This window comes from Oxyura jamaicensis, chromosome 5 (assembly GCF_011077185.1).
Source record: "Oxyura jamaicensis isolate SHBP4307 breed ruddy duck chromosome 5, BPBGC_Ojam_1.0, whole genome shotgun sequence".
NCBI lineage: Eukaryota > Metazoa > Chordata > Aves > Anseriformes > Anatidae > Oxyura > Oxyura jamaicensis.
In genome coordinates, this window is record NC_048897.1 from 7,805,549 (window position 1) to 7,818,686 (window position 13,138).

Sequence of the window (13,138 nt, forward strand, 5' to 3'; positions counted from 1 at the left end):
ACCAAATTTGGTATGTATTTATACATGAGAGGCAGGATTAAAACAAAGAAAGCACAGAAAACTTCTAGACAATTAGATGCTAAATGGAATTGGGTAACAAACCATGCCATGTATGAGCAATATGGGAGTAAGGCATGACACAGCATGGCTCAGAGCATACACTGACAACTGCTCTACAGAAAAAAAAAGGCTGCCCATTTCACTACTGCATAAGCAAATGGAAAACACTTGCCTAATCTCCAAGAGCACATTCTTTTTTTTTTTTTCCTCCTCTTAACAGAATTAGATAGACATATACATCAAAATTTTCAAGCCTTTAGCCACATCATTGAAGGTGCTTGTTTCAAATCTGTCTTGAAGATATCTGATTATGCCTCGTCCTGGGAGCATAAGGACCTTTTCATCAAGGAATCTTGGAACACTTCATAGAAGTTCTAAAGCCAGATGTTTTTTTTCTAAACATCCATATTTCTGAAAACATAACTGTAAAACAGCAGAACTACGGGATAAGATATGTTGACTGTTCTTATTTGTTTGCAGCCATCAAGAAGTCACAATATATTTCAAATGCAACCAAAATTATATTCCAGTTAAAATTTTCACTACCATCCTCGAAAACCATTTCCTGCACAGACATGAACATAAACACATGAGCATAGTTCAAGGCCAGCCACTGTGGAATAGCAGAAGAGCAGATTAAGCAACAAAGCTTCTTTTTGTAAAAAGACTACAGCTCTAGTCACTGTAGGAACTGGCCCCAGAGCCTTGTCATGACAGCCAGCCAGAAGAGAAGGAGCTGGTTTTCAGTAGCACTTAGATGAAACCCAAGGTGAAGTCTGAAATAGATGAAGGTCACCAGTAAAAGACAACTTAACCAACAAGTCACATCCATTTACAGAGGGAAATAACACATCAAACTCAAACTGAGCAATACTTTTAAGAAACACTGTAAGCACAGCCCTCCTCCAATTCTGTATATATGAACTAGAAGAATAATCTCAAGCGACCTACAGACACACATTCAGCTCACTACAAAATTATCTGTAGCTTACAAAACGCAGGAACAGTATTTGCATGCACTTCTGTGAAAAAAGTCAAGTTGAATAAAAAAACCTCATTCCACTCAACAGCAAAATAATATTTTTTTTCAGCCTGGAGAATGTGAAAACATTTTTCCTGGCAAGAACTGCCACACATTTCCCCACTTGCATCTGGAGACTACATAGACAAGCTTACAAGAAAAATGCACTTGGAAAGTTATGAACACTCAGATTACCCAACACACAATACAAATTTATCCCCTCTCAGCATTTGTGGATTGAAATGCATATGCACAAGGAATTACGAGAAGTATTTTCTAAAACATGTCAACAGACACAATTCAGCATTACTGACTTGTAGTGAATTAAACTGTCTTAACTGCTAAAAAGCAGCTTACATCATGACATCTATCATATTCCTTTAAAGCAGGAAAATTAAAAATGCAAAATTAAGTGAAACAATGCAGTATATTAATTGAGTACTAGAATGCAGTTAGGAAGTATAAAAACCAAAATTACTAATGGACAGCCAACAAGTTCTCTCCAAAAATTCAAGTCCTCTGATGATACTGTTAACTATGTATGATCTACATATTCCAAAACTATTTTTAATATTTTTTTAATCCTTTTACTTTTTGACTTATGTTTCTATGCTACATTCTGTGAGCTATTTTCTGATTTTAAATGTGGCATCCATACATTCCAATCGCAATTCCGTAAAAATCACATGGGAAATGTTTTCTCCAACCTTTTATTGAATATTCTAAAAGCACCAAGCTTGTGGAAATTTGACAGTCAGTTAACTTATCATACAAGCACAAATGTATGATCTTAATTTTAAGTTCAAATCCTATAGCGTTAATAAAGATAATATCCATCTCTCCTAAATAAATACCAGATGGAAGAAACCAAAGTCACGGAGTAATGGATGTTAAGACACTAAGAACATTTAAGAGAAAAAAAATGTATTTAACTATTTATCTTTAAAGATAGATTTTTTTTCTTTTTAAAAAAACTCTAGGGAGGAATTGCAGCTAAATAGCCACAATGAAACTCTTAAGTCTTGCTAGCAGACATCATAAAGGTAGTGTAGAGGTATACTCCTAAAAAGCAGAGAAAAAAATATAAGGGCTGGCAGATAAAGAATTCTCCGTTTTCAGGATACCAAAATAAATACTATTTGCTGTATAAATACTACTTGTTGTACAAGTGGCTACAGGCTAGTTAGCACAGATTAGTATATACGCAAATTTCGCCTCATTTTGAATATGCTATGTATTTTATAAACTGTTTGTTTTGGTTAGAGCTCTTTTCACCCAAGTTTACATACAGCCCATTTGTTAGACTGCAAGTTAGACTACAGCACATCTGAAGTTAATAAGCCCATTATCAGACATTTGTACACAGTAACTGAGTACAGTTACTGAGTACACTGAGTGTGAAAAAAAAAATCACTAGATCATCTTTCAGGGCCACATCCACAAATCACTATTAAAACAAACACAAAGCATTTCTGTGTAGTCACCAAAACATCCTTCCCAGAATTCAGCTAATGAAAATAAGTCCAAAGCTATTGTCTTTCACTTTTTGTTGTTGTTGTTAAAGAGACTGATGGAACATCATAATAGCACTAAAATTTACCCTCACATACAAGAAAATGTAAAATTAATTTTAAATTTAATCCAGCTAAAAAGTAAATTTATAATCAAGATAACCTAAATCAAAAGCACAGTGTAAACAGCTAGTTGCTAACAACACCCAAGTAAATGACTACTGGATGGGGCGGGATGTTTTAATAAACTCACACAAACATACTTAAATGAAAAACTGAGAAGTTGGAACAAATGCTAGTGGCTTGGTTCTGAATACGCTCCTATAGATCACAACATTGTTAAAAGTGCAGTTACTCCACTTTTTGACCAGTCATAGAGCATACTTTTAGATAACCCTTCCTTTTCTGAAGGTTTTGGACACAAGCTGCCTTGTAAAGAAAACATGGAAAGCTGGGATTTATGGCCATAGTCAATGAATCCTGAACATTAATTCATACATTCACCTGACTTAAGCTAGTGTAAAGACAATCCAGTAATTTATTAACTGTAAGTGACAACATTCAGCAACTACAGCTGAACACAGACAAGACAAAAAATTACACTTGCCTGAAAGAGCATCTGAGAGTCATGTTCATCTTTGCTGTCACAATGGGATGAAAGAAATGGAGGATATGTCTGCTCTGACATATATTCACACAAATGAAACCTTTTTAGATCTCTATCACTTCTGGACAGACAGCTCACTGCTGAGACTAATGGCTTTTACTCAGAAGCCAGTACTGCATCTTCCTAGAGTAAGCAGTATAGGCTACGTCACCTCAAGGCTGAATAATTATGAATACTGTAAATGGAGCTGCACTTAAAATGCTAAGGAAATTTCAGCTACTGCGAAGTTTGGCAAGCCCTTTACTTAATGTACTTTCCGTAACTGTGTTCTTCATATCTACGTACAATTCAAGACCTTGATTCTTCATCTATGACATCCTGCATTATTTAAAACCTGTCTGGAAGAAATCCAAATCACACCAGTATTAAAAATGACAACTAAATCTATAAATTCGTCACTATGAAACAATGCCAGGGTAGTCTTCAGACCAAAAGTTTAGATATTTCCTATATGCAAGATATCAAGTTGTATTTCTGAAACTATGGAAAATTGCTATATAGACACAGATCTGAATTTAATTGAACACAAATACAAACAGAGATGCTATTTTTAACTGAAGCATATAGTAGCGATTGTTTACTATAGATAGAACGTAACTAAAAATGACCTACTGAGAACTTGCTTTACATTAAGATACTATGTACGGCCTAACCAAAATTATAGGCAGCTTTTTTCCATATTTAACTCCATATCACAGTATAAGCGTTCTTACTTTCACACACACACTGCCTCTAACAGAAAATTCTCATCTGTCCCTAATGTACACCTCCTTGAATACAGAAGTTCTGGAAGAAACCGATCACAAACAGAAAAAAACTTCTAAATTTCATTTAATTTACCCTGCAAAGAAAATAATATGATAAATTTCAGACTAAAAGATTAGAAATAAATATAGGATTCAGGTAGATCTTAAGAATATTGCTATATTACAAAAGCATCATATTTGCTCATCAGCTTGTAAAATCCTGTAATATACGTGATTATCAACCTGATAAAAGTTGCTGTGAATTCATCAACCGTACTTTTATTTCTGCTAGATACCAGAATCTGTGTAATTTAAATGCCTGCCTTCTCTATCCAAAATAAGCATTTTGTCATTTACAGAAACTTCTACATGGAATCCTACCAGCATATTGAACTCTGTAACACCTCAACAGCAAAAACTAGTAGTCACCTGGAACTCATCAACCTTAAGTTCAAAACGTACGTTTTAAATGCACTAGTGTCCTATATGTTTCACAGACTGATTTACAAACTTAAAGCACAGTAATCCTGAACTTTGTAGAAAACACTCTAGATGGCACATAAAGAACATGGAAAATAACAGACAGTTATTCATCTAACCATAGTTAAATCATAACTGAACATGTTTACACTAAAAAGACAAGTTCTTTAAGTTCTCAAAGTAAAAAGCTAATTTTCATTATTTCTGTGAACAATGCTACGAAGAATCAATTTCATTTTGAATTCTTACATGGCAATTTGATTTCACCAAATTCACTTTCCAAAGTCAGAGTAAACTTTACCAAGGTAAGAGATGGTAACTTCCAGAAACCAAAAATCACATCTAAATTAAACAAGATGACAGTTATTTTATGAAAGCAGCGTTGATAAATTTCTTTTCTACCTGTTCATACAAGAAAAGCTTATCAATTTTACTCAATGTAAACGTAACAAAGTACACCTATGAGAATCTTCTTCTTTTTGTGAACTAGAGATCCATAAAAACATCTTCCTGCTCTGAATAGCTGTTTCAGTTTTGTGAGCTAGAACAGATGCCTTTAAATTATTAGCTGCCCACCATACCACAAATGTACTAGAGGGGTCTATTTCTCTTCTATTTTGAAGAATGGGCATCATTGCTGCAGAATAAATTGCATTTACATTTATAACTTACAGAAATGTGCATATAAACAAGTACTGATTTGTCTTTTTCCTTTTTTTTTTTTTTTTTAAACTATATACACAGGGGTACAGGCCTCTTTTCTACACACAGAAACTTGGTGAATGGTAAGGAATTAAGTACAGGGATGCCATCCGAGATTATGTCTTCATAGTAAAAACAGAACTTTTGATGTAGAAGGAATCAATCTGCCATTCCTCCTTCTCTACAAGAATTTTCCATTAATCATTAGAACTTCTCGAACTGGTTGATTCGGCTAAATATGTAAACCAGGTACAATGCACCTCCTAACAAGTCAGTTCAATACTTCTGAGGATAAAGTACTCTGGAATCAATTTCAAAGACTATTTGCATGTACACACTAGGCCAGGGTAGAAATAATACATTTGTTAGATAGTGACTTAGTAATTAATGCATCTAAACTAGTATTTGTTCCACTACCCAAACTGATCTTCACATTTTTCTACTAAATTTAAAACATCTACTATGATTAAGAAAAAAGAACAAGATTGGACTGTTAAATACTTTTTTTTTTTCCGAAAAATCTGTAATACAGTTGTCAGTAAATTTAACGTTATCCTGCTTCTACCCCAATTGAAATCCACAGCTGAACAATAGGTCCTTTGAGACAGTAGTTCAAAAGAATGCTCAGCTTGAAATAATTAAAAAAAGTTTGACTAGTTCCAAATACCATAGCCACCAAAAAGTTTTCCTAGTGAACACTTACTAGAATTGAAATTAGAATTTTATCAGCAAATTACACATCTGAAATAACCCACTCATTACGTAAGTAACAACAAAAATTTGTCAAATACATTAGACGTTTCTGATGTGTAGCAAGAATAATAAAATATTTTATGACTCTAACATTTGAAAGCATAATCGTCACTTTCTAAGTGGTATAATTTCACACCACAACATTATTTTCCAATGGCGATCTACAAAAATCCATTCTTTGATGTATTTTATATAAAGTTGCAGTAAAATTTATTTCTCAACAGAACTATGAGACTTGGTTTCCTATTGATTTCACAAGAAACCATACAACATTAATGAAATTGGCCATTGTTTAACTGCATCAATCTTTCAAAAACATTTAAAAAGAAATGTTTACATATTAGTAGCTTACAAGATTTAAAAAGGAAAATAGAGAATTAAAAATGAAAGAAGAATAGCACAGTTTAGAGCTTTGGTGATTCTACTCAACTACAAATTCAAGTCCAGTTTACAGATTATACAATTGGTTAATGGCATCCATTAATGCAGCAGACCTGAAATAGCTGCTGAAGAGAAGGCACAGTTATTACAATAAAAAGCAACAGAAAAACAAATGATTTTTGCCTGCAGCACATGATTTAACACAGGAAGCAGTAAAAGTTGGAAACTTCTGATTTCCATCGTAACGTTGTAATACGACTACATTTACTCAGGGACAGAAACTAAAAAGTGATGTGTTATTTCCAGCACCACTTACCATACCATACCAAAAGTCATACAGTGACTGCATTATGATGAGAATGGTGGAAATAAGAGGGCTTTAAAAACTTTTTAAACTGTATAAACAGTAACAATGATATTTAAGGATACGTAAACACGTAAAAATTCTATGTATTCTTCGAACAATTAAAGCAAAGTTCAACATCATCATGGCACACTTTGGATATCAACCAAGCTTGCTACAAAGTGTAAGGCTATTAACAGTTCAATGACAACTGGAAACGGTCTCTGCTTTGCCTACAATCAAATATCTTCCAGAGTGTTCAAAGTTCATTTTTTTTTTTGTTGTTTGGTTGGCTGTTTTTTTGTTTGTTTGGGGTTTTTAGCTTGTTTGCATTTAAGATGAATGGATAAAAACAGAATTTCTGTAGACACCTGATCTTTCCTAGCTACACACTACTGCCATATAGAATACATTCAGTACTACAGGCTGTATGTTGGCATGCTGCATCCTCCAGAAGTTAGTAATTGCCAACTCCCAGCAAGACAAAAAAAAATCTCTCCAAAAGGAACTGAATTAAGCAACACACTCAGACTTCTACATTGCTGTAACAACTCAGCACATATTCACCAGGCACCAGAATTTTCATGTCCATAACAGTATCAAAATGGTCTGCTTTCTTTCCCAAAATGGTCTGTATTTAATACTTCAGCACATGAATGAACCAGGCAGTTAGAACCAACACAGAAAAATACTAGTGACAGAAGAAAGCCCATCAAGTTCTATTAAACACAATGATGTGGAGACAATTTTGCACTCAGGCTATCCTAAGCTGAAGAAATGCCAGAAACAGGGAACGTACACTGGAGGGAAAAGGCTAATGTTCTCTGCTTGCCCTGCTTTTTTATCTTTCTCAGACTGAGCAAGTACTAACAGATACTTCAGGGAAGTGTCAGGTTAGATTGATCTTTCCCTAATATAACCTGACTGTTCAGTAAATTGAATATACAAAAAGACAATTAAAAAGCACAAAGAAAAAATATTAAAAAATACCTTCCTTTCAAAACATCCATACCTGTGGAAGTGCAGTATTGAGCTGTCTCTGCAAGGAATCTCTTTCATGACCAACTTCATGTAGTTTGCCCTGGGTCAGTGTTAGCGTCTCCTGAGTTTCTCTTAGTGTTTCCAGAAGGCGATCCCTTTCTTCCAACATGGATACCATTAACTGTTCAAAATGGGAATCAGCATCTGACTGTAATGGGGAACCTGAACCACGGCCTCCATTTCCCCCAGAGGGAATCTCTGCCTCACTGATGGTTGGCATCACCTCACACATCATCTTGAAACAAAACAAGAAAAAACAAAGACCATAAATTTAAGTCAAACAAATCTAAACAGGATAAGCAAAGGGACTTTGGATACTACCCATAACACCAGCTTAGCTCTCCCAGTGATAGCATCAGCAAAGGCTGCCAACACCTTAGTGTTTGCCACTATTTCATTAAGATTGCAGGTGAAAAGGTATACAATCAATTCAATCAAGGCATCACTTCATCATGAGAATCCTGTGACATCTCGCAAAACCAGATTTTTACAGCTGCATTTCAAACTATGATCTCATTTTAATGGATTTATATTTTTGTTAAGAGCAAACTGCTGCTGAGATCTTTAAAAAAACAAAGATAAGGCATGCAGCAAGCCACCAAAAATTATATACTTAAAACAGTTACTGATTACACTGCATATTTGGAGAATCATTATATGCTTCTTCCAACTCTTGAAACATAGAAAGATAATATCTAAAACAGTACTTTGAGCTTATGCTGCTGGCTTGCAGAAACTCTATGGTAAATGTGATGCACATAAATTAGTGGCAAATCCAAATAGTCCAATTCAAGAGATAAACATGTAAAGGAAGATAAAAAGAAAAAATTTCATTACAAAGTGGTAGCAGCTGTCACTGTGGATAACAACAGTAAAGGTAAGCGAAAATAATTCATGGCTGAGTATGAATACAACAAACTATGCAAATGCAAGTACTTTACTACTGTTAAACTGGAAGGTCTTTTAGGAGACCCTAAAAGATCACCACAAGTGTTTAAGACATCGAGGCTTTAAAAGACATGGAGAAAAACACAATTACACTTTCCACACTTTCACTGAACCACTTAAAGTTCTTTAGACAGCCTCTCTCAACATCACAAGTCTACAGAACAACAAAAAATTGGTTTTCCCAGCCTCTCAAGTCCCAGAGTTTGTTCTCACCCCTATGCTTCATACTCATTTTAAAGAAAAACTAAGCAGATGTATAGCTTTTTAATAGGACTACACCTCTGAATCTGCTGAAAGACTCTGAACAGCCTGAAGTGCTCTGTAACATTTTCATGTGTGATTACCATAAGCCCTGCGTTTTCAACACCACTACATTATTTACCTTGCTCAATAAAATGAAAAGGCTCGGAAAACAGGCTCCAGGTTTCCTGTAGTACCAGTTCTTCTTTTTTTTTTTTTTTAGTAGTTTTTTGTTACCCCCCAAAACCTTTTAGGTTGGAAAGCATCCATTCAGCTCTAGTCCAACGTCTATTTAGTTGAAACACCCCGTGCACGTGAAAACAAATAAACGTGCTAAGTAAAAAGCAAATCCAATAAAAAGCAGCAGCAGCTCCAGCTAACTAGCCAAGTCCCCAGAAGAATGTGAAAATAAACTGCCTCAGCTTCCCGTTTCTCTATTACTGGCCCGTAGGTCCTGCAACAGCTGGGATGGGGGAATCATGTGCAGAGAAAAGAAACGTAGCCCGATGCACTGGTGCAACAAGCTTCAATAGTTCATCGCTCAGGAAATTCCACTCAGGTCACAACTGCGTTATTAAACGGAATACAGACAGCATGGGAAAACGGCCCGAGTTTTCTCGTAAAGGACTTGTGAAAGCCTCCTTTCTTTTCTCTCCTATTAATTCCAACAGGAGGCTCTCCTTTCAGTTTCCTGGGTCTTAGTTCAAACATTTATAATCCCAGCAGCGAGGAGCCGACGCCGGTGTGGAAGGCGCTGTACGGGGGACCTGTTGTTCTGCTCCAGCCATCCATCCGACCCGTGGGCACGCTCTCCCGAGCCAGTCCTCGGCGGCACCCGGCCGAGACGGGCAGCGGGCACCCTCCGCCAACGGGGCCGAGGCGCGGGAGCAGGCCCCGGGGAGCAAGGGGCCGCTCGAAGCCCGGCTCTCGCCGCTTCCCTCCCCCGCGGAGGGCCCGACGAACAAAGCTGCCGTGCGAGGAGCGCGGATTTTCCGCAGCCCGTCAGCGCCAAGGCCCCGGCGCCGCGAGGGCCGAGCGCGGCCCCGCTGCGGGTCCTAGGGAGCCGCGGGGCAGGCTCCGCCGCGCCGGGAGGAGCCGCGTCCCTCCGGGCCGGGCCCGGCTCCGCCCGCCGCCGCCTCCGCGTCCGTGGCGGCCGGTGAGGTACCGCGGCTGAGGCCGGGCTCGGTGCCGCTGCCTCCCGCGGCGGCCTGGGCCCGGCGGCGCGGCCTGAGGGAAAACGGCGAAGGCCCCGCGCGCTCCGAGAGCCCGGATCGCCGCCGCCGGCCGCCCCGCCCCACCGCGCCGAGCCGAGCCAGCCCCGAGCTTCGCCGCCGCCTCTCCGCCGCCGCCTCCCGCCTCTCCCGGCGCCCTCTGCGCCTCCTGCCTGAAGCAGAGCGCGGCCCACAATGCACCGCGCGGGGGTCGGCCGCCGCGGACCGCCCTCCTCGCCGCACCCGGCCCCCGCCGCTGCGCCGTGGGTTCGAATCCCGCTCCCCCGCTCCCCGGCAGCGCCCTGCCCCTACAAGCGATACTCTCGCCGCCCACGGGTCCCCGCCCGAAAGGAGGGCTGCCGCGTCTCGGCGGCGGAGCCCTGGGGTGTAGGAGGCGTGCTCGCTGAGCAACAGGGCAGGACCGCGGTCGTGACCGCTGCCGGCGCCGGAGTCGCCCCGTCACCGCGTGTGGTGACGGCCGGAGCAGCCTTACTCCGGTCTCCCTTCCTCGGGGGGCCTCCTTCCACCTGCAGCGCCCATTAAAATAAATTGGGGGGAGGGTGGGGCTGCGTGTGCAGGTCTTACGCCCGCCGAGCTGTGAGGTGATGGCTTAACCAGTGAAATTGGGCAACTTAACGGCTCCTGGCGTGAGTAAGGCAGCCCGAGGAGCCAACACCTTGCCAGGCCTCCTGCCCGCGCAGAGCAACACCTGAAGCAGGGTGACAAGGTTTCTTCCAGAGAGAGGAGTTCGTGCAGTGCATGTGCTGGCCTGGGCTGGGCTACAAAGGCCTCAGGGACACGAGGAAGGCACAGACCCGGCCAAGGCCTTGGCATGGCTTCGGCTGCACAAGCAAGAGGTCACTTCACCAGCACCGCATATTCCCCACGGGAAATTGGCTCCAAATACACTGACAAAAATAACACTTTTTTTCCCCGGTGTGAGCTGTTTCCAAAACAGCATCTAAATGTTTTCCCCTCGTGTTCTCAAGTTTTTATTCTATTCCTGGACGATCATGTTCTTAAAGCTTTTTCCATGCACCTGAATAATGTTGGAATTTGTAGGCAAAGCTTGGAGGACTCCTTTTTCTCTCTTCTGTTTGAACTCTGTGAAAGAGTTGTGTTACTACTCTGAATAAAGCATTTGCATTTTGGATCCAGTTCCTGCTTTTATAGTGCAAACCTCCGAAAAGCATCAAGGGCCTGTTACACAGGCAGAGGCACGTCATGCCAAAAAGTAACAGTTCCCGCACTGAAGATTGTGCAGTTTTGTGACTGGATTATGTGGCACCTAATTTGTAAACACAACATATTGACCCCCAGCACAGAAAAGAAAGAATCATTAATAAGTCCCTATTCCTTCCCCGAAGTACAAAAATCGTTCCTACTACAAACTTACTGCATTGTGCTCTTCATATTTCCCTTTGGTATTTGAGTCTTTAGGGTGAATTCAGGTCACATTTTTAAGCTTTTTTTTTTTTTTCCTCTTGAACTTCCTCATGTTCTCACATAACTCTGGGAGTTCGAAGTTTAAGGAAAATGCCAAATATTACAAGGCACATTCAAATCACAAGTTCTGCCAAATGCTGGTTAGCACAGATGCTGCCAAATGTTATGAAATAACCTGTATTGTCAAATAGTCTCAGTATCACCAAAAAAAAAAAAAAAAAAAAAAAAAAGCTATTTATAAGCTTTGATATATCTGTATCAAAATATATAGGTGAATATATATTAAATATTTAATAAATCAAATATATAACGTGGAAGCTTGTAAGCTTTGATTCTAACATAACTTGCTTAAAATAATCATGGGGAGGAAAGAAGGTGTTCTTCATTTGTCCTTCTCTTTCAACCTGTTACTAAGAGTTTCAGCCCACACTGGGGGTTTCTTTCATGTAATTCACATTACTGTAAAACTAACCACGGAATCTGAACCATGGTTATGAAGCACAGCAATACATTTCAGGGGTAAAACAAAAACTTAATGTTTAAAACTAGGTCCTGAAGATTTCCTTGAAAGTAATCAACTTTTTAGTTCTAAGCACATTTCTACAGAGAAATGCTTCTATTCCATTGCCCCAAACTGTCTACCTGCATTAACAAAACTGTCTCCCATAAATTGCATGCAATTTATCAATGATTATATTACTTATACACTACAGGAAATTACTTTGATTCTTTAATGAAAACAAAAATACCCTGCCAGATTGACCTGCTTTTTGAAAAGTTAAGCAAAGCACCAGTAAGAATACTTAAGCTATTCAAATGCAAGTGAAAATCTAACCCAGTTTTCTAAGCATGGTTACAAACACAGAATGAAAACGTACTGTGGGAAGAGGAGAGATGGGATTTCCTTACCTCTCAGACCTTGACTCTTTCCTTCCTCTGTAATGCAATATTTAGGAAGGAAATATAAAAATGTAAATAAGTCTGATTGATACCAGTCTAGTAAAGTGAGACTTCAAAAACTGAAAAGCATTTTGAAATCAAATAAATGAATCTTGCTCATTATTAAAAAATATTTATGGTAAGTTTTTGAAACTTAAGGGTATTTTCTCTACTGTCTTTATTCTGCTGTCACTTTTACCATAAGTCTAATATAAAAGTAACACACTGCTTGATTTTTAGCAGAAAGCCCTCAATATTGAAAATTACTGATTTCATTGTGAAATCGTTTACAAATAAAAACCTAGACACCAACTCTTCAAATAATGCTCCACAGGGAATTTTTTCACCTCTAGTGGCAAAACAGATATATGGAAAAAAATCTCATTTTTCTGTCATTCACCAAATGTTGCTAGATATGGACCTCTCTAGCTGAACTATTGTGCCTGAACTAACATCACATGGTGAACAGTGGAATTTTTAAATAAAATGTACAGGCAAAACAATTACTGTATGCTAAATTAAGCTACCATCAACTGATTGCCATCAAGTCTTTCTTAGGTTTCTTTATTACTAGTAATCATAATTTTTGCACTGACAACAAGGAACATTTCATCCTAGCCAAAGCTTCCACACTGCAGTTGCTTCAACA

The 13,138-nt window shown here is 39.0% G+C and overlaps 1 protein-coding gene across 12 annotated transcripts in view; it reads right to left on the minus strand.

The window, feature by feature from the left end:
- Window positions 1-9,693, minus strand: part of PPFIA1 (PTPRF interacting protein alpha 1) — a 59,168-nt gene extending 49,475 nt beyond the window's left edge. For all 12 annotated transcript variants that reach the window (XM_035328964.1, XM_035328963.1, XM_035328959.1 and 9 more), the window contains exons 1-2: window positions 9,036-9,693; window positions 7,677-7,940 (exon numbers count right to left, since the gene is read on the minus strand). In XM_035328964.1, coding sequence (XP_035184855.1) covers window positions 7,677-7,940 — 264 coding nt within the window. In that variant the 5' untranslated portion in view covers window positions 9,036-9,693. The remainder of the gene's footprint in view (window positions 1-7,676; window positions 7,941-9,035) is intronic.
- Between the last annotated feature and the right edge of the window lie 3,445 nt (window positions 9,694-13,138).